General features: G+C 49.6%; 1 protein-coding gene across 3 annotated transcripts in view; it reads left to right on the top strand.

The window, feature by feature from the left end:
• The first annotated feature begins 696 nt into the window (after positions 1-696).
• CCDC50 (coiled-coil domain containing 50) overlaps positions 697-21,012 on the top strand; it is a 35,781-nt gene continuing 15,465 nt past the window's right edge. For 2 of the 3 annotated variants that reach the window (XM_081329464.1, XM_081329463.1), the window contains exons 1-6: positions 697-891; positions 14,065-14,127; positions 15,215-15,344; positions 17,507-17,597; positions 18,279-18,396; positions 20,137-20,886. In XM_081329464.1, coding sequence (XP_081185590.1) covers positions 843-891; positions 14,065-14,127; positions 15,215-15,344; positions 17,507-17,597; positions 18,279-18,396; positions 20,137-20,886 — 1,201 coding nt within the window. In that variant the 5' untranslated portion in view covers positions 697-842. The remainder of the gene's footprint in view (positions 892-14,064; positions 14,128-15,214; positions 15,345-17,506; positions 17,598-18,278; positions 18,397-20,136; positions 20,887-21,012) is intronic. The other variant, XM_081329465.1, reaches the window with a different exon arrangement.

Genomic DNA, 21,012 nt, shown 5'->3' with positions numbered 1-21,012 from the left:
ACCTTGGCCACTTTAAGATGGGTGGACTTCAACTCCCAGAATTCCCCAGCCAGCCTTGCTGGCTGGGGAATTCTGGGAGTTGGAGTCCACCCATCTTAAAGTGGCCAAGGTTGAAAAGCATTGCTCTAGCGCAGGGGTCTTCAAACTTGGTCCTTTTATGACTTGTGGACTTCAACTCCCAGAATTCCTCAGCCAGCTATGCTAGGTTTCCAAGCTGAGCTAGGCTGGCTCAGGAATTCTGGGAGTTGAAGTCCACAAGTCATAAAAGGGCCAAGTTTGAAGACCCCTGCTCTAGCGGACCCGCAATGGGGTGGGGCGGGGTGCTGGGTTCATTCGCCGCTCTTCTCCCCCCCTCCCAGCCTTGCCCGGGGTGTCCTGCTCCGTCGGGCCGTCCTCCAGCCCTTGCGCTCCGCCACTCCCATTATCCGCAGCCGGCCAGGCCAGCGGGGAGGGGGAGGCGAAGACAAAGGGGAGGAGGAGGAGGAGAAGGAGGAACTTCACTAGAGGAGGACGGTGTGTGTGGGGGGGGGGTCCGGGAGCCAAACTACACTTCCCGGCATGCGCCGGGGCGGGGGCGGGGCGCGGAGAGTGGGGGGGGCAAGAGCGGAGCGTCCCCTCCGGCTCGGGACGCCGCTTCACCTGGCGGGGGCGGGGTCGGGACGGGGCCCCGCCCCTCCCGCTGGCGAAGAGGGAGGAGGGGGCGGCGGCGGCGGCGGCGGGACTGGCCGGAGGCGGCTCAGCCGGGGCCCAGCCAGGCGCGTGCCCGGAGCGCGTCCCCGCGGGAGAGCAGCCAAGGGGGGCCGGGGGCGCGCTCCCCGCCCACCCGCCCGCCTGCCCGCAACATGGCCGAAGTGGGCATCGACCGCTCCAAGCTGCCGGGCGTCAAGGAAGGTGAGAGCGCCCACTCCAAAGCCCATGGCGCGCGGACTTGCCGCCCTTCCTTGGCCCGGGAGAGACGGCGGCCTCGGCCCGCCTTCAGACGCTGCGGAAGCCGCCGGGAGAGCCGGGAGGGGCCGGGGCTGCCTTCGCACGACCTGCACCCGACCCGCAACTCGCCCGCGCGCGCGCGCTCCCCGGAACGGAGCGGGGGGAGGAGGAGGGGACCTGACCCGGGTTGCGCGGGGCCGGCTCGAGCGGTCGTGGGAAGCGGGGCCGGCGGCGCTTCCGGCGCGGGTTACTTTGTAGCGGACTGTTGGGAGCGGCGGGGAAGCGGGGAAGGCGGAGGGAGAGGACGGGGCGGTCCTCGGGTGTGTGTGTGTGTGTGTTTGTGTGTGTGTCCCGGGTTGTGCGTTTGTGTGTTGGCGGAGGGGGGGGGGAGGAATCCCCGGAGAATTAGAGGTGTAGTTATATTCACATGTATAAATTTCAGGTTTATAACTAGAGGTTCAACTTCAAGGTGTCTGTGTGCAAGGTGTGTGTGTGTGTGTGTGTGTGTGTGTCCCGAGTTGTGCGTTTGTGTGTTGGCGGGGGGGGGGGGGAGAGGAATCCCCGGAGAATTAGAGGTGTAGTTATATTCACATGTATAAATTTCAGGTTTATAACTAGAGGTTCAACTTCAAGGTGTCTGTGTGCAAGGTGTGTGTGTGTGTGTGTGTGTGTCCCGAGTTGTGCGTTTGTGTGTTGGCGGGGGGGGGGGAGAGGAATCCCCGGAGAATTAGAGGTGTAGTTATATTCACATGTATAAATTTCAAGTTTATAACTAGAGGTTCAACTTCAAGGTGTCTGTGTGCAAGGTGTGTGTGTGTGCGCGCGCATGTTTACACACACACACACACACACCGTTGAAGTTGCAGAACTAGTCTGTCACTCTTCCAGGTGACAAAAAAATCCCCTTCTCCGTAGGACTCTGAATTGAGCCCAAGATCCCCCTCCCTGAGTCAGCTTTGCCCCATTTCACCACCTTCCCTGCCACAACAGTTGTAACGGACCTGGGGGGGGTGTCTCGTGTGTGTGTGTGTGTGTGTGTGTGTGTATGACCCCTGGAGAATCGGCCCCTTGGCGGGCCTTTGATTGGTATAATTATATATGTGCACTTTTATATAGGTGTATTTATATTCACATGTTTATAACTTGAAATTCAACTTCACGTTTTTTGTGTGTATGTGTGTCTGTTTATATTTACACATGCACACACACACCTTGAAGTGGCAGAACTAGTCTGTCACTCTTCCAGATGGCAAAAATCCCCTTCTCCATGGGACCGTGACTGAGCGAGACGGTTCTTAAGTTCTTTGCCCCGTTTTATGACCTCCCCTGCCACAATGGTTGTTAAGTGAAGGTTGTTAACTAAGTAACCTGCTTGTTAACGGACTCTGGCTTCCCCTTTGAGTCCAGGCTAAAACACACGAAGGGTGGTTGCAGGATTTGGCCATGTTGGTTTAATGAAGAGAAGGACGAGGGGGTGACATGATAGCATTGTTCCAGTATTTCAGGGCTGCCCCAAAGAAGAGGCAGTCAAGCTATTTTCCAAAGCCCCTGAAGGCAGGACGGGAAACTAGAGGGAAACTAGAGGGAAACCAGTCAAGGAGAGAAGCAACCTGGAACTAAGGAGAAACTTCCTGACAGTTAGAACAATTAACCAGTGGAACAACCTGCCTCCAGAAGTTGTAAATGCTCCAACCCTGGAACTTTTTAAGAAGAGACTGCCCGAAATGGTATAGGGTTTCCTGCCTGAGCAAGGGGTTGGACTAGATGACCTCCAAGGCCCCTTCCAACTCTATTCTGATTCATTCTGATTGGTTCTTGGAAGGTGGCAAAAGGGGATATATGAGCCTAGGATGCTGCAGCTGTCATAAATATGGTGCCAAGTATCCATATATTGATCACGTGACCACAGGGATGCTGCAACGGTCGTTAAGTGTGAAAAGGCATCATAAGACACTTTTTTCAGTACCATCGTAACTTGAACCGGTCACTAAATCTAAATCATAAGTTGAGGATTGCATGTATTCAGGTGTGTTTCCCTTTGAGACACTGAAAAAAAAAGGTGACTTAACGACCGCTCCTGTGACTTATGTCTTGGCTGGCTGAGGTCTTCTAGGAGTCCACAAGTCCAAATTTCCGATAAAATAACAGAGCTGGAAGGTACCTCGGAGGTCATCTAGTCCAACCCCCTGCTCAGGCAGGAAACCCTACACCGTCTCAGACAGATGGCTGTCCAGTCTCTTCTTAAAAACCTCCAGTGTTGGAAACATCCCATCTGTTGCAGGACCACACGCTGCTGGGTTCTTGGTTAGCTTTATAGGAAGTCCTCGGCTTACAATGGTTCATTTAATGACCATTCAAAGCTACAACGGTGCTGAAAGAAGTGACTCTTTTCACATGACCGTTGCAGCATCCCCGCGGTCAAGGGATCAAAATTCGGACGCTTGGCAACTGACTCACATTTATGACGGTCGCAGTGTCCACCGGGGGTGTGTGTCACATGATCCCCTGAGCAAAGTCAATGGGGGGGAGCCAGCTTCAGTTAACAACGGCATTACTGACATAATAACTGAAGCGATTCACTTAACAACAGTGACAAGAAAGGTCATAAAATGCGGCAAAACTCGCTTAAGACTTTATTGCTTGTGAGCAAGCCAGAGTGACCGCGAGTGAGCCATATAAATCCTGTAAATAAATTAATAACAGCTCTCTTGCGTGTTGTGGCCGTAAGTCAAGGACTACATGTACTTGAGGAATAGCTTTCAAAGAAAGCGTTTTTTCCCTCTGGCTTTGCAAGATCTGCTTGCAATTTTATTTTTGAGATGAGTCTTCCCCTTGACTTTTGGAAACGGATCCTACTCTTTCTTTGGGGAAAAGATCTAGGACAGGGGTAGGCAACCTCGGCTCTTTTATGACTCATGGACTTCAGGGAATTCTGGGAATTGAAGTCCATGAGTCATAAAAGAGCCGAGGTTGCCTACCCCTGATCTAGGATCTTGTCTTCCTGACTTCCTTTGGCCTCTGGAGTAAATAGCACAACTCAGCTCTTTATCCTTGGGTAGCTTTATAATCCTTTCTCTGGGTAGGAGGCATCCAAACACACAAAAAGTCCCCCCCCCAAATCCTTGCACACCTGCCCTACAAAGATCTCCCTGTTACGATATATTGCAGAGAGAAAGTTGCCTTAGCCTCGGGGGGTCAAAAAAAAAATCAGGCAGAAAATGGGAGCAGTTTTTCTGACTCACAGAGGTCATTAAACCTTGTAGTAAGCTTTTGTGAGTTGAAACTTCCTCAGATGTTAGATCGGTTAATCTGATTGGAGATGGAGAATTTGTGTCTTCTAAGAACAAGAGGTGTGTGGGTTGTGGCCTCCATCCAGGGTGGTGAGTAAAAGAATGGTTACTGTTTGCTTGAGAGATATATATGGGGTGGTTTGCATATCACCTTTTGCCCAGTTGCTTTTAACGGTGGTCTGGAGTTGCACAAAACTCTGAGTAGCAAACTTGAGTTTGCACAACACCGTAGATCAGAAATAAGTCCAAACAAGGAGGCTTCAAATATTTGTTGGAAATGTGAAGAAGGAGAAGGGAAGTATGACTGTGTTGGGCGGATGTGTCAAAAAAGCTAGAAAGTTTTGGATTCGTTTACAGACGGATTCAGAAGATTCTAAAAAAATAAATCAAAATATAATTGAGATCAGAAGCCTCTCTTTTGTGACTGTTGGAAAAGGGACGTGGAACTTTGTAGATGAAAATGGCTGCGAGATTTATGGTCGAAGATGTTCGGCAATATGTTTGGCCAAGACGATGGTGGCTAAATTGATTTATTTGAGGAGGGAAAAGACGGTATCTGTGTTTATTGCTGACTAGAAATCACATGTGGACTTTTTGTGCAAGACAGAAAAAAATAAATGTGTGACGATGCTTAGACGCAGATTTTTTGAAGGAAAGAGTTCAGTTGACGCTTTACAGAAAGAGGTAAATTTCTAATTGAATTTATAATTGCTCTAAAGATCAGAAGCCATTTGTTCACATCCTTATTCTTTTCTGCTTTTCTTTCTTCCTTTCTTCACTTTTAACTTTCTCTTCAATTTCTCTCTTTTTCTTTCTCCAACCTTGCTTTTTATTAGTTTATATTTGCTTTTTATCTTCATCTTTAAAAGTTTTAATGACGGTATATTTTTTTTAAAAAAAACAACCCAGAAAAAAAAGGCAAAATACACTGCAAACTTGTTGTTTGTGTACACAAGCTGCTGGCTGGATCATCCCCAAACATTTTACCATTTTACCAAAATACCTTACGCAAACAGGTGTTCTAAGAGAAAAAGTTTGGAAAACTGCACAAGCTAAAATTTAGAAGAATTTTTCTTACACCGAACGGGTAAAGTTTTTCCTGATTGGTTTATTTAAGTTATGTGTCATTGAAAGGGAAGGAAAGACACTCCGGGGATTATGGGAAACGAATCCTTGACCTACAGTTGTTCATTTAGTGATGATTCGAAGTTACAGTGACATTGGAAAAAAGTGACTTATGACCGTTGCAGCATGCCCAGGGTCACGTGAATTACATTCGGATGCTTGGCAATTTATGACGGTCACGTGACCCTCATGTAACTTTCTGACAAGCAAAGACAGTGGAGAAAACGGATCGACTTAACAAGCAGTTCACTGATTTAACAACTGCAATAATTCCCTTAATAATGGAATGGAATAGAGAAAAGAGAATAGAATAGAATAGAATAGAATAGAATAGAATAGAATAGAATAGAATAGAATAGAATAGAATAGAATAGAAAATAGAATGATGAATAGAATAGAATAACAAAGAATAGAATAGAATAATGAATAGAATAGAATAGAATAATGAATAGAATAGAATAATGAATAGAATAGAATAGAATAATGAATAGAATAAAGAATAGAATAGAATAAAGAATAGAATAAAATAATGAATAGAATAGAATAACAAAGTAATAGAATAGAATAGAATAGAATAGAATAGAATAGAATAGAATAGAATAGAATAGAATAGAATAGAGCTGGAAGGGACCTTGGAGGTCTTCTAGTCCAGCCCCCTGCTCAAGCAGGAGAACCTATACCATCTCAGACATCAAGTGTCTCTAGTCTCTTCTTAAAGATCTCCAGTGATGGAGCGCCTACAATTTCTGGTGGCAATCTGTTCCACTGGTTAATGGTCCTTACTGTCAGGAAGTTTCTCCTTAGTTCCAGGTTGCTTCTCTCTTTGGTCAGTTTCCAGCCATTGTTTCTTGTCCTGGTGCTTTGGAGAATAGCTTGACCGTCTCTTCTTTGGGGCAATAACTGTGGCGACAAAGGTCACATTCACTTATCCACTGTCTCATTTAGCAACATAAATTTTGGGGCTTAATTGTGGTGGTAAGTCGAGGTCTACCGGTGTTTGGCTTGGCCCGCCACCTGGCGGCCCGGTTCCTGATACCAGATTCCATCTAGAGATGGTGGGTTATCACATGAAGCCACAGCGTGTGAACTAGTCTGCAAACGTACAGGGCAAAACACACACAGGCCGGGTTTCAGGGCATGGAGCCGGCTGCAGAGCTGTCCCGCCAGGAAACCGTGGAGTTTATTTTTACAATGAATGCAAATTTCACACCACACTGCTCTGTTGAGGCCAGTTGCGAAACTCAGCTTTGCTGATGAGGCTTATTCCCAAGGAAGAAGGTACAAAATTGCAGCTCTCGGAAAAAGCACCGCGTAATAATAGTAATTCAAAGTGTAAATGAAGCTCCTTGGAAGAGAATCTCTGCAGCTCAGGGCTGAATTGCCGGGCCCTGGGTGCTCTCGGAGCCTGCTTGTTTTCTTGCAGACGTTTCGTGACCCAACTAGGGAACATTGTCAGTGCTGGGAGGGAGGGGGGAGGAAGAGGAGGAGGAGGAGGAGGATTGTGAGGTCCTTGGTGCACTCTGGGCCTGGTTAGTTTCTTGCAGACGTTTCATGAGCCAACTAGGTAACTTCATCAGTGGTAGAAGGGAGGGAGGGAGGGAGGGAGGGAAGGAGGAGGAAAAAGACGGGGGGGGGGGTCCTTGGTGGTCACTGAACTAGGTTGTTTTCTTACAGACGTTTCATGACCCAACTAGGGAACATCATCAGTGCTAGAAGGGAGTGGGCTTTGCAGAGAGGAGAAGGAGGAGGACCGTGGGGTCCTTGGTGCTCTCTGTAAACAGAGAGCAAACTCTCCTTGAACTGATGATGTTCCCTAGTTGGGTCATGAAACGTCTGCAAGAAAACTCCTCCTCCTCCTCCTCCCTTCCAGCACTGACGATGTTCCCCAGTTGGGTCATGAAACGTCTGCGAGAAACTCACCAGGCCCAGAGAGCACCCAGGACCTCACATGAAGCTCTTTGCATTCTGTTGGCCTCTTCCCCCCCCACCCCACCAAAAGCCAGATCTGAAGACCTGACCCAAACAGTGGTCCTTTCCAAGGGGGCGACACAGTGGGGGGGGATGTGAAGAGATCATTGTCCCAGTTTTAGGGCACAGCAGGTGGGCCTCCCTGGGTTACCAGCCCGCTGCACCTCATTTTTGGTAAAAGCACTTTCCTTCCCCCAAGGGGGCCTGGGAACCCGGTCCGAAGCAGGCCTGGCCTTCAGCTGGGGGCTTCACCTTTGATCTCCCCTCCCCCACTGTCCTCATTTCAAGTGGGGCCCTTTTGCAAATCGCTTTTGCATGGAGGAACAAGAGTCCCTTTGTCTCAAGGAGGTTGTCCATTTTTGTAAAAGAGGAGACCTCTGGGTAGTTTTTATCTTTAACATAGATTTAGCGCACGCGCACACACACACACACACACCTGAAAACACCGAAAGTGGCTGCTGGGGCTTAGTCTCTGGGATGAGCCCCTTTAGCCTTGGGGTGCAGCCGCGATGGGTGGAGGCGGCTGAGGATTGATTGGCAGGTGGGACTGGCAGGTGGGACTGGAAGAGAGATGGGTGCAGGAGCTTCAAGCGTGCTGGGAGGGGCCTCTTGTGAGAGCTGTCCTCCCCCCCCCATTGCAGGAGGGAGAAGGTGCAAGGCTGCCTGGTGCCCCCCCCACTTAGAGGAAGAAGGAAAGCCAGAGGAAGTCAGCTGCTGTGGGCAAGCACCAGGGTGATTCTCAGTTCTTCAAATCTTCATCTGCAGAAATACTTTCTTTGCCATAGAAGCAGCCGAGGGAAACTCCTCAAGGAGAGAAGCAACCTGGCACTAAGGAGAAACTTCATGACAGCGAGAACAATTAACCAGTGGAACAACCACCTGCCTCCAGAAGTTGTAGGGGCTTCACCAGTGGAGGTTCTCAAGAAGAGACTGGACAGCCATTGGTCTGAAATGCTGTAGGGTTTCCTGCCGGAAGCAGGGGGTTGGACTAGATGACCTCCAAGGTCCCTTCCAACTCTTGTCATTCTGACGTGAGCAACAATTTGCCCTGCAGAGGACAAAGGGAAATCATAGCGATTGCCACAATTTCACTCTGCTTGAACAGAGCTGGTAACATCTGAGCTGTTTAGCGCTTTGTAAATCCTTTGCAAGACCCACACTTAGGCTTTGGTCTCCGTGATGTGAAAAAGATGTTGAGACTCCTGGAAGGAGTGCAGAGAAGAGCAGCAAAGATGATTAGGAAAAAAAATACGAAGAACGGCTGCTGGAATTGGGAATGTCTATCTCTAGAGATAGACACACCCAATTCCAGCAACCGTTCTTCGTTTTTCTTTTTTTTAATCTCTAGTATAAGGGACGCGGTGGCTCAGTGGGTTAGGACGCTGAGCTTGTCGATCAGAAGGTCGGCGGTTTGGCGGGTCAAATCCCGAGTGCCGCGTAGCAGAGTGAGCGCCTGTTACGCGTCCCAGCTTCTGCCAACCTAGCAGTTTGAAAGCACATAAAAATGCAAGTAGAAAAATAGGGACCGCTCCGGTGGGAAGGTAACAGTGTTCCGTGCGCCTTTGGCGTCTAGTCATGCCGGCCACATGACCACGGAGACGTCCTCGGACAAGCGCTGGCTCTTCGGCTTTGAAACGGAGATGAGCCCCGGCCCCTAGAGTCGGAAACGACTAGCACGCATGTGCGGGGGAACCTTTACCTTTATCTCGAGTATAAAGAAGGACTAGGGAAGACATGATAGCATCTTCCCACATTTGAGGGGCTGCCACAGAAGAAGAAAAAAACTAATCAAGGAGAGAAGCAACCTAGAACTAAGGAGGAATTTCTTACAGTGAAAACAATTAACCAATGGAACTCCTTGCCACCAGAGGTTGCGGGTGCTCCAACACTGGAGGCTTTTAAGAAGAGACAGGACAGCCACCTGTCTGAAATGGTGTAGGGTCTCCTGCTCGAGAAGCGGGCAGGACTAGAAGACCTCCAAGGTCCCTTGCAACTCGGCTATTCTGTTAATCAGTGGAACGACCTGCCTCCAGACGTTATGGGTGCTCCATCACGGGAGGTTTTTAACAGGACAACCATTTCTTTGAAATGGCACAGGGTCACCTAGAAGACCTCCAAGGTCCCTTCCAACTCTGTTATTCTGTCTCGGGTGTATGTGTGTATGCCTGCATCCTGCTTGATCTTCACCCCATCCTCACCCACGCTGCCACTCCTTCGCCCAACAGATTGTGCCACCTCCCCTTCCACCGTATGCCCCACATCATAGAGGTCTTCTCCAGATTCTGCCTCCTCCTCCCCTTCTTTCTCGTGGTCTCCTCCCTTTGCTCTGGGCCTCCGTGCCAGTCCGGAGGTGCCACGCCCGGGCAGAGTTCACCAGCCTGCCTTCCTCCAGCTTCCGGGGACTGGCAACGGCCGGAATGCAACGGTTCTGCCCCTTTTCCGACCTGACTTGCAGGCCTTTGTTTAATGGCTGTTCGAAGCTGGCCACTACCGTGAAAGGCTCTGAAAAAAGTGACTTACGACCGTTTTTCACACGACTGTTGCAGCCGCCGGTCACGTGTGGTCAAAGTTCAGAAGCATGGCATCTAGTTCAAAGGGATTGACCAAAATTGAGCCCAAAGTTTCTGTCGTTAAGTGAGACAGTTTTCAAAATGAGTCTTCCCCCCCATTTTACAACTTTTCTTGCCACAGTTGTTAAGTGAATCACTGCAGGTGTGAAGTCAGTCAAGGACTATTTGTAGAAATGGTATAGGGTTTCCTGCCTGAGCAGGGGGTTGGACTAGAAGACCTCCAAGGTCCCTTCCAGATTCTGTTCTAATTCTGTTCTGTTCTATTCCTTTTTCTATTTCTATTTCTGTTTCTATTTCTGTCCTGTCATTATTCTCTTCTCTTCTCTTCTCTTCTCTTCTCTTCTCTTCTCTTCTCTTCTCTTCTCTTCTCTTCTCTTCTATTCTATTCTATTCTATTCTATTCTATTCTATTCTATTCTATTCTATTCTATTCTATTCTATTCTATTCTATTCTATTCTATTTTTATTCATTTTCTATTCTATTCTATTTTTATTCATTTTCTTTTCTATTCTATTCTATTCTATTCTATTCTATTCTATTCTATTCTATTCTATTCTATTCTATTCTATTCTATTTTTATTCATTTTCTATTCTATTCTATTTTTATTCATTTTCTTTTCTATTCTATTCTATTCTATTCTATTCTATTCTATTCTATTCTATTCTATTCTATTCTATTCTATTCTATTCTATTCTATTTTTATTTCTATTCTATTCTATTCTATTCTATTCTATTCTATTCTATTCTATTCTATTCTATTCTATTCTATTCTATTCTATTCTATTCTATTCTATTCTATTCCATTCCATTCCATTCCATTCCATTCCATTCCATTCCATATTTTCTATTCTATTCTATTCCATTCTTTCTCCTATTTTCTATTCTATCCCTATTCCTATTCATATTCTATCCCTATTCCATTCTTTTTGGGGTTCCTTCTCAAACCTCTCTTGCATTCCCCGGGTTTGCTTCTAGGGGTCCCCAAATCCCAGTGCTGGGGGTGGGATTCAGCCTCAGTTTTAACCAGGTTGCCTTTGAACCCGTGAGATGCCCCAGTGGAACCGGGGTGCTTCCCCTCCTCCTGGGGAGGAATTTGCTGAGCGGTTTTCCTGATTTAGTTGCTGCCTTGAGGCCGGGAGCTGGAGGGGGGGGTCTTCCCTCCCTTATCCCCTCCCCACCACCTGTGGCTTTGTGAAGACAGAGAAGCTGCATCTGTTGTCAAACAAGGGCCGCCAGCCAAAGAGGGCGGATTGGGGGGGGCATCTCCAGGGCAACCAGCTCCGGGCCGATCCATGCTGATCCTTCAGAGCAAAGCGCCCCCCCTTCCCACCCCCCTGTTCCGGAGAAAGGTCAATTTAGCTGTTTGTTATGGGGCCGCAGCTGTTTGATTCCTTCTTGGCTGACTTTCCTTCTTTTGCCTCAAACTTGGAGAACTTGGTTGGAAGCATCTTCCAAGGGGGGTGGGTGGGCGGGGGGGGGGGAAAGAGGGCCAGCTGGCAGGCGCCTTTCCTTGCTTGGCTCCCCCTCCCTCCAGAACAGCTGAGAATCCGGAGCAACTGGGGATCTGGCTAAGCCCCCATGCCGCCCTTGAAGAGCAGGAGGAAGGGAAGGGAGAAGGTTGAAGGACAGATGTTGCATGCAGAGGATCTCCCATCTCTGGAGCTGCAACTTGTCCTCTTGGCTTGTAAAAGAGAGCCTCCACTCCTTCACACGTTGACACAGCTGTCCAAGGCCAGATCTTGAGAACCAGATCTCCTTTCCTTGACCTGGTGGAGACTGCAAAGGAAGAGAGTTCCCCTCCTGAACAAGACTTGGCCAACCTCTTCTCATGCTTGGTGGTGCTTCTCCACCAGAAGGTCACAGCCATCTCCAGTTCTCTCTCTTCCTCCCTCTCTCTCCCTCTCCCCCTCCCTCTCTCCCCCCTCTCCCTCCCTCTCCTTCTCTCCCTCCCTCTCCCCCTCCCTCCCTCCCTCTCCTCTCCCTCTCCCTCCCTCTCCCTCTTTGGTAGACCCTTCTGCAAAAGAGGCTTCTGCATTATGTCTTCTAAGATATCTTGAGTTTCTCTCCGTGCAATAGAATAGAAATAAGAATAGAGTAGGATAGGGATAGGATAGGGACAGGACAGAAGAGAAGAGAAGCTAGAAGGGACCTTGGAGGTCTTCTAGTCCAGCCCCCTCCTCGAGCAGGAGACCCTGTACCACTTCAGACAGGTGACTGTCTGGTGGAGCAGCCACGAAGCAGACGCCCATCAGAGCAATGGCCTCCCCCTTCAGGGCTGGTTTTGAGGGTCTCCCATGGAGGCATCTGAGCCATGGAAGGCCGCAGTCGTGGGCCCTACGTGAAGATTGAATTAAATCAGCCTGGAGGATGGCGGCCACCTGAGTTGCTGGCTCCGCCCGTCTGCCTGGAGTTCCAGCCTTTCTTTCGGCTGCGGAAACTTCTATTTCGTTATACGGCGGCTTACAGCCAGTGCTGAATTGAACATTTCTGTCGCTAAGCGAGACAGGGAAGAGCATCCCGCCCCACTTCACGACCTTTCTTGCCGCTGTTGTTAAGGAAGGGGATCACTGCTGTAGTTAGGTCGCAAAAGGAGATCACGCGGCCCTCGGACACCGCGACCGTCGTAGCCGTGAGCCAGTTGCCGAGCGTCCGAATTTGGACGTTAAACAAAAGTCACTTTTTCCCCTGCCGATGGTAACTTCGAACTGTCACTAAACAAGTGATCGTAATTTGAGGACTAGCTGCAGTGCTGGCTGGGGGAGTCTGGGAGTTGAAGTCCACGAGTCTTGAAGTGGCCGAGGGTGGACAGCCCTTGCTGTAGAGTCAGGAGGCTTTTGGGACGGACGTTGTGTGTCTTTGGTCTCCCTGTTGTAGGATTTCGCTTGTGTGCTTTTTCTTCACGAGGCAACTGGGCCTGCTTGTTTTTCTTCGAAGACATTTCGCTTCTCCTCCCAAGAGGCTTCTTCCGCTCTGACTATTTCTCTCCTGGCACTTTTGAAAAATCTGGGGGTCTCTGAAGGGGCTGGGGGCCTCCGGAAGGGCTTGGCCAGACAGCTTCCAAATAAGCATCTGGACAGGAAGTCCCCACACATCTGGCAGCGTCCTTTGCAAGTTTGCAAAAGGAACATACGATCTGGCTGGGGGGAAGAGCAGACCACGAGAGCTTCCTTTGTTGAGCAACGTCCCCACCTGGCATCCATGGCAGATCTCAACCCCCACCTCCCCCAAAGCAGCCATTTCTCCTCCCTCTTGGCCTCTTAATATAGGTGCAGGAAGTCCCCGCCTTACAACAGCTCATTTAGTGACCATTGAAAAAAAGCACTGGAAAAAAAAAAGAATCAAGACCAGGTGAAGTGTTAATACCACTTTACAAGGCCTCAGTGAGGCCACACTTGGAATACGGCGTCCAGTTTTGGTCACCACGATGTAAAAAAAAAAGATGCTGGGACTCTGGAAAGTGTGCAGAGAAGAGCAACAAAGACGATCAGGGTGCTGGAGGCTAAAATATATCAGGAACGGTTGCTGGAATTGGGGAGGTCTCGTTTAATGAAGAGAAGGACCAGGGGGGACATGATAGCAGCCTTCCAGTATCTCAGGGGTTTCCCCAAAGAAGAGGCAGTCAAGCTATTCTCCAAAGCGCCTGAAGGCAGGACAAGAAGCCACGGATGGAAACTGGTCAAGGAGAGAAGCAACCTGGAACTAAGGAGAAACTTCCTGACAGTGAGGACAATTAACCAGTGGAATGACTTGCCACAAGAAGTTGTGAGTGCTCCATCCCTGAAGGTTTTTAAGAAGAGACTGGACAGCCATTTGTCTGAGATGGTATAGGCCAGGGGTAGGCAACCTTGGCTCTTTTAGGACTCATGGACTTCAACTCCCAGAATTCCTGAGTCAGCATAGCTGACTCAGGAATTCTGGGAGTTGAAGTCCATGAGTCCTAAAAGAGCCGAGGTTGCCTACCCCTGGTATAGGGCCCTTCTGTCCAGTCTCTTCTTAAAAAAACTCCAGGGATGGAGCACCCACAACTTCTGATGGCAGCTTGTTCCACTGGTTAATTGTTCTGTCAGGAAATTTCTCCTTAGTTCCAGGTTTGTTAGTTCTAGAAGTTGCGGCCTAGTCTTGGTGAGGGACTTGGCTCAGCCTTCCCGGAGGAACCCAATCTTTCCTGCTTTTTCTCCCCAGTCTGCCGAGATTTTGCTGTCCGGGAGGATCACACGCTGGCCCACAGCCTGCAGGAACAGGAAAGTAAGTTACGTGGGAGAAACCCTGTTGGATCCTTTCCTTGTTCACACAAGGTTTCCTTTTGTGCTAGTCTTCCCTGCTTCCGGCTCTGCTCGATTGGATTTTAACTGAAACGTTATTAATCCAATTGGGCGGCTCCTGGCATTTCTCTTTATTGAGATGTGTGGTTTGTCCCTTGCTTGTTTATCAGTTTCCTAGAACAGAATAGAAAATGAATAGAATAGAAAATAAATAGAATAAGAATAGAATAGAATAGAAAATAGAACTGAAGAATAGAATAGAATAGAATAGAATAGAATAGAATAGAATAGAATAGAATAGAATAGAATAGAATAGAATAGAATAGAATAGAATAGGAGAAAAGGAATAGAATAGAATAGAAATAGAAATAGAATAGAATAGAAAATAGACTAGAAATAGAAATAGAATAGAATAGAATAGGAGAAAAGGAATAGAATAGAAATAGAATAGAATAGAATAGAATAGAATAGAATAGAATAGAATAGAATAGAATAGAATAGAATAGAATAGAATAGGAGAAAAGGAATAGAATAGAAATAGAAATAGAATAGAATAGGAAATAGAGTAGAAATAGAAATAGAATAGAATAGAATAGGAGAAAAGGAATAGAATAGAAATAGAATAGAATAGAATAGAATAGAAAATTATGGGAATAGAATAGAATAGAATAGAATAGAATAGAATAGAATAGAATAGAATAGAATAGAATAGAATAGAGAATTATGGGAATAGAATAGAAATAGTAATAGAATAGAATAGAATAGAATAGAATAGAATAGAATAGGAGAAAAGGAATAGAATAGAATAGAAATAGAAATAGAATAGAATAGAAAATAGAGTAGAAATAGAAATAGAATAGAATAGAATAGGAGAAAAGGAATAGAATAGAATAGAATAGAATAGAATAGAATAGAATAGAATAGAATAGAGGAATGGAATAATAGAATAGAATCTGAAAGGCACCTTGGAGGTCATCTAGTCCAACCCCCTGCTCAGGCAGAAAACCTTATACCATTTCAGACAAATGGCTATCCATTCTCTTAATTCCCTGCTTCCCGTCTCCTTCCAGTCGAGCACCACTTAGCCACCAACATCCAGCGCAACCGCCTGGTCAAGCATGACCTACAAATGGCCAAACAGCTGCAAGAGGAAGAAGACCGGAAAGCTCGCACTCGTCTCCAGGAGCAGCACAAGAACTTGTGAGTGGGGGCTGCATTGGGGTTCCTGGCGCTTTCCTTCAGGTTTTGAGGGGAGGGGACTATTGGAGAATCACAGCCAGGGATTCAGCTCTCTGCACTGAACAATGGGGACGACCAGGAGATGGGGGGGCGTTATTTTTATTTATTTATTTATTTTACTTAGAAAAATTATATTGCCGCCTGTTTGCACATGGCGACTCATGGCAGCTTACACGGATACAAAAGCACCATATAAAAAGAATAAAAAGTAACAAGAAGAAAAATAATACAAGTAATAACTCTCCCCACTCCCCCACCCCAGCGACAACACGTGTTCACACTAGCCATTTAATGGGCTCCATCCCGCTCTGGCTTCCCCAGGTCTGCTGGTAGCACCAGGTGTCAGAGCGTGCACAGTCTTACTGCGCAAGATAACCCAGGAGTAAACACAGTAAACAGTGGTCTATATTAAATGGTGGTTTATCTTACACTATCTACAATATCATACACCAGGAACAACATGCGTACACGTGCTAATACAGTAGGATCCAACACACCACAGTTACGGCAGGAAACGGAAGAGGAAAGAACACATCAGCAGAGCTTTCCCTTTATAGGAAGGCTCTTAAAGAGACACAGACCCTGCTGGCTCGTTCTCATCAATACATCTTACATCTTACATTATATACGCTGGTTAGCTGTTAAGTGAATACCTTGACCCCAGGTCGTCAGCATACTGAAGTATCCCCCTTGTGACACAAAAAATTCCCTCCAGGCGGTCTGCCAAAATTTGGCTAGAAATGGGCAGGTGTCCTCCTGTTTGAGCTGGGAAACTCACAAAGTTCAAGTAGGTTTTCTCCAATACAGAAGAGCAATTAAGATGGTCAAAGGCCTGGAGACTAAAACATACGAAGAAACGGTTGCAGGACTTAGGTTTGGCCAGTATGGAGAAAAGAAGGACTGGGCGGGGGCAACATGATAGCATCATTCCGCTTTTGGGGGGTTGCCACAAACGAGGGGGTCAACACTAGGGCCCCTCCCCTTTTAATTCCGTGCATGGGGCTGGAGAAACAGATCCGTGGGTCTGCTGCAATGGGGAATGCAATTAACGTCACTTCATTTAATCTAATTTGAGTCATGTCAAGTGTTACACAAAGGGAAAAAAACTGGGTATAAATTGAACAGTAAAATAAATATAATGAAGTCATCCCCTGGCACGAAAAGATCAGTGCAGGGTCTGGCAGCTATTTAAAAAAAAAGGCAAATTCCACATTTTGGAAATGTCGTAATGCCTTTGTTTTGGGGAAATGTAAATATTGGGGCGCAGTTCTGGATGTTGCATTTGGAAAAGGATGTAAGGAACTGGGAAGAACTGCAGAAAAGGCAAGCCAACCATCCTAGAAGACCAGGCTGGGATGTTTCGGGGGGGGGGCGGGGGGGAGGACTGAGGCGTGTCAAGTCACGCATGGCTTGGCCTGGGGGAAGCTTTCCGCTCATGATCTCAGCCGTCAGACTTCTCAGGATGACCGGAATTTTTCACCCAGAGCCAAATAGGTCACGCAAATGCAGACAGGACCTGGGTGAGTCTCTGGCCTAGATCACAGAAGCTGGCTTGCCGCTTCCAGACAGGCCAGGTTGAGGCAACGGATGTTTGCGTCAGTCGTTTAGGAAGATGGATCTCAGCTTTCTAGCCGGAGGCCCTGCAAAGTGGTGAACTGGAAGGAGATCAAGCGACTTGCCTTTCCGCAAGAAAATTAACATGGCCGTTAGTCAGGATTCTTTCAGTCTGAATTAATGAAGGGATAAACTCTTGACTTGCAAAGCTCTCTGCTCCTCCTAAAGTAGGCCGAGCAGATGTTGGATGTGTGTTCCTGGGTCTTCGGAGAAAAAGGAAGTGGGCTTGGTTCTTCCCCGTTTCCTTCTTCTTCTTCCTCCTCCTCCTCCTCCTCCTCCTCCTCCTCTCCTAACCTGGGAGTTGAAGTCCACAAGTCTTAAAGTGGACAAGGTTGGACACTTCTATAGTATCTTAACATGCCCCAGAACCCTCTTCCTCATCTTGAAGGCCTTGGCTGAGGTTCTTTGGAGCCAAGGCGCAGGTCTTCTGCTGCCCTCGGCTTCCGTCCCCTGCTTGACTCTGTCTCCCTGCCTCCCACCCACTCACAAAGACCCCCCGGTGTTTCCAGAGAACAGCAAGACTGTGAGATCGCCCAGGAAATCCAGGTCAAGCTGGTCATTGAAGCGGAACAGCAGCGTCGTCAGGAAGAGGACGATGAGGTAAGTTCCCCCTTTGGCACGGAGACGGAGGCCGTTTCTCTCTGGGGAGACAGACACGGCTCCCCAGCTTTGGCCACCCAGGTAGGCCGGCCTGCAGAGGTGCACAGCTGGTCCTCGACTTACAGCCATTCATTTAGCGACCGTTCAAAGTTACAACAGCACTGGAAAAAGTAACTTATGACTGTTTTTTAACACGACCGTTGCAGCATCCCCATCAAAATTCAGATGCTTGGTGGCAACTGACTCATATTTATGACGGTCGCAGTGTCATGTGATCCCCTTTTGTGACTTCCTGAACAAGCCAAGCCAGATTCACTTACCAACCACATCACTTACTGAACCGCTGCAATGATTTGATTTATCAACTCTGGCGAGAAAGCTGGTAAAATGGGGCAACGCTCAATTGAACTTAGCAACAGAAATGTTGTGGTCGTATGTTGAGGACTACCTGTGGAGAGAAGACCTCCAGGTTGGGGGAGGCGGTGTCTAAGGGAGGCCTAGTGGGGCTTGTAGGGTCCTCTTGGAGGACCCATAAACAGAACAGGACAATAAGAGTCGGAAGGGGCCTTAGAGGTCTTCTAGTCCAACCCCGGGAAGAAAAATGCCGAGATGCAGCCGGGTTTCAGCCAAGTTTCAGCCAAACCTGGCGGGAGACCCCTTCACACGTGTTCTTCGCTTCAGGACATTGCTCGGATTCTGCAGCGGAAGGAGCTGCAGGAGGAAAAGAGGAGGAAGAAGCTGCCGCTGGACCCCCTGCGGCTGGGCGCTCCCGAAGAAGGCTACCCCCCGGAGAACAGAGGTGAGCAGAGGGGCTGCCCCTCTCCCCCCCCCCCCCGGCTGCTTTTTCTGCCTTAATCTCTGCAAAAGGAATCATTTGGGTGTCGTGATTAAGCCGGCGAGTCCTTGGGCCAGCCAGTCCGTCCCTCTCGGCCCCAGGAAGAAGGCAAGGGCTTCTGGAAATGGGGTCAAGGAACAGGGCTGTCCATCTTGATGCCAGGAGTCAAGGCTGACTCAGAAGCAGCAACACAGAGACACACCAATACACACACACACACACACACACACACACACAGAGAGAGATATCTACACATGCATCCCTCAGGCCTTGGCAAGTGCCCAGAGGTCCTTCAAGCTGCAAACCCGGAGGCCAAAGTAGATTCAGAATTACAGAATTAACCACATAGAAGGGACCTTGGAGGTCCTCTAGTCCAACCCTCTGCCCAGGATCATAGAATCCTAGGGCTGGAAGGGACCTTGGAGGTCTCCTAGTCCATGCCCCTACCAAGGATCATAGAATCCTAGGGCTGGAAGGGACCTTGGAGGTCTTCTAGTCCAACCCTCTGCCCAGGATCATAGAATCATAAAAAGATGTAAATGGCTGGAATGATTCCAAGATTCAAAGCCAGACTTTTCCCTGCTGGCTTCTCTCTTCAGTTTGGGAGAAATTAGTGGGCTGCTGGCTGGGGAATTCTGGGAGTTGAAGTCCACAAGTCTTCCAGTGGCCACGGCTGGAGCCCTTGCCTTAGACCCCGCCTGGTGGCCAAGAAGGATGCCGGACTCCGCTTGGAAGCCAATCAATGCCACCAATGCCAGCGGGGCAGAGAAGGGTGCCAGGTGGGCTCTGCTTCCTGCCAGTCTCCAGTGAAAGCCCCGCCCCCGCTTGATGATCATCGCTGCTGCAGAATGGAAATTGTCTCCCGGATTGTGATTGATGGGCTGGCTCTGCTCTTCCTCCTCCTCCTCCTCCTCCTCCTCCTCCTCCTTGAAGGGCTGATGTGATCAAAGGAACTTTCAGAGCTGGGATTGAAGGAAGTCGGGTGGGCTCTGATTTGGGACTCTGCAACACGCTCTGCTTTTCTTCCCTTAGGACACGGAAACCGCCCTAAGTCCATGCCAGTGGCCTCCTCCTCCTCCTCCCCCTCCTCCCCTCCTCCCCTCCTCCTCTTCCCCTTCCCTTCCTCCTCCTCCCCCTCCCCCTCCCCTCCACCCCCCCCCGTTCGTTCTCCCTTCCTCCTCCCCCTCCTCCCCCCTCCTCTTCTCTTCCTCTTCCCCTCCTCCTCCTCTTCCTCCTCCCCTCCCCCTCCTGTCCTCTCCTCTCCTCTCCTCTCCTCTCCTCTCCTAAAAAGGGTGCCAAAGGAGGGAGCAAATTAAATCCAAAGGGCAAAAAAAAATAAATATTTCAAACATTATTTGAAATAATTGAACTGTTGCCTTGTCCCATGGCGAGTTGCCCACGGTGGGTTGTCCTGTGCCAGGCAAGGAAGGGGCACCGCTTAAGCGGAGATGGAGGGGGGTCCTGGGTTTGATTCTCCACGGACAGGAAGCACTTTAGAGGTGAAGCCAGTGGAGAAGGGACGGGCCCCGGGGGGGGGGTTTCCTGCAGGAGCTTTGCTTGTTTGCTTGCATGCCTTCGCTGCCCCTCCAAGCTTTCTCCCCCCTGCATCCCCCTCCGCCCTCTGCTGCGTACCCCTCCCCCTGCCCTTAACGCAGGTCACTAACTCTCCTCCCTCGTCTGTCTTGCCGCTTCCTTGTTGCTCAGAGCCCGGCTGTGCCCGCGAACCGGGGCCCACGCTGCCCAGACCGGGCAGTGCAGATGGGCAGCCCTCCCAAATGAGGGAGCCTCAGGGGGGCCCTCCTCTGCTGTCAGAGGGCCTTGACCTGGAGACTTGGGAGAGTTCCTCAGGGCCCAGGAAGACCAAGGAAGGCCGGAGGAAGGACCGAGAGAAGCAGCGGGAGAGGAAGAAAGAGGGGTACGGGAGACCCCCTCACCACCAGGGTCCTCCAGAGGAGGAGGAGGAGGAGGAAGACAGAGCCCACCGTCACCCCCACTGGAGCCAGGACAAAACTCAGGGGCCACGTCTGCTGGTCTGGGATGCCGAGCCGCCCCGGGCCGGACGAGGCGGCAGGGATCCAAAGAGGCCTCAGAGCCAGGAGAGCCCCCCAAGGACGCCCCCTCCTCCGACGGACCGGGAGGAGGAATGGAGGAGCGGGCATCGCAGCCGCGGGCGCCGAGGGCAGGGGGAGCAGGGGCCGACCCCCAACGGGAGAGAGAGGCAGGCGGAAAGACGCTCCCCCAATCCGGACCGCCGTGGGCTGCCTCCTCAGGAGGACCGTAGCTCCCCGCGGCCCCCTGCCCATCACCACGCCAGGCAGCGGGACTCCGAGGCTGCCCACCGGCACCAGCCCAGGAGAGAGGATGGAGAAAGGGAGGCCCGGGGGGCTCGGGCCTCCCCCACCGCCCACCGCAGGGAGGGCAAGGATGGGGAGGCCAGGCGCCCCCGGAATCCAGGTAATGGGGCCACGGCCCACGGCTCTTTGGGCTTCATTCTGGGTCTTTCCCCATTGGGCCAAAAGGGGGCCAGCTGCCAGGAATCCTCAACCCTCCAGGAAGAGAGGAATCTGCTAAAATTGCCAG

This window comes from Vipera berus, assembly GCF_964194415.1.
Source record: "Vipera berus genome assembly, chromosome: 5".
NCBI classification, from domain to species: Eukaryota; Metazoa; Chordata; class Lepidosauria; order Squamata; family Viperidae; genus Vipera; species Vipera berus.
Note: the sequence above shows the minus strand (reverse complement) of the source record. Positions and strands in the feature narration are given on the sequence as shown.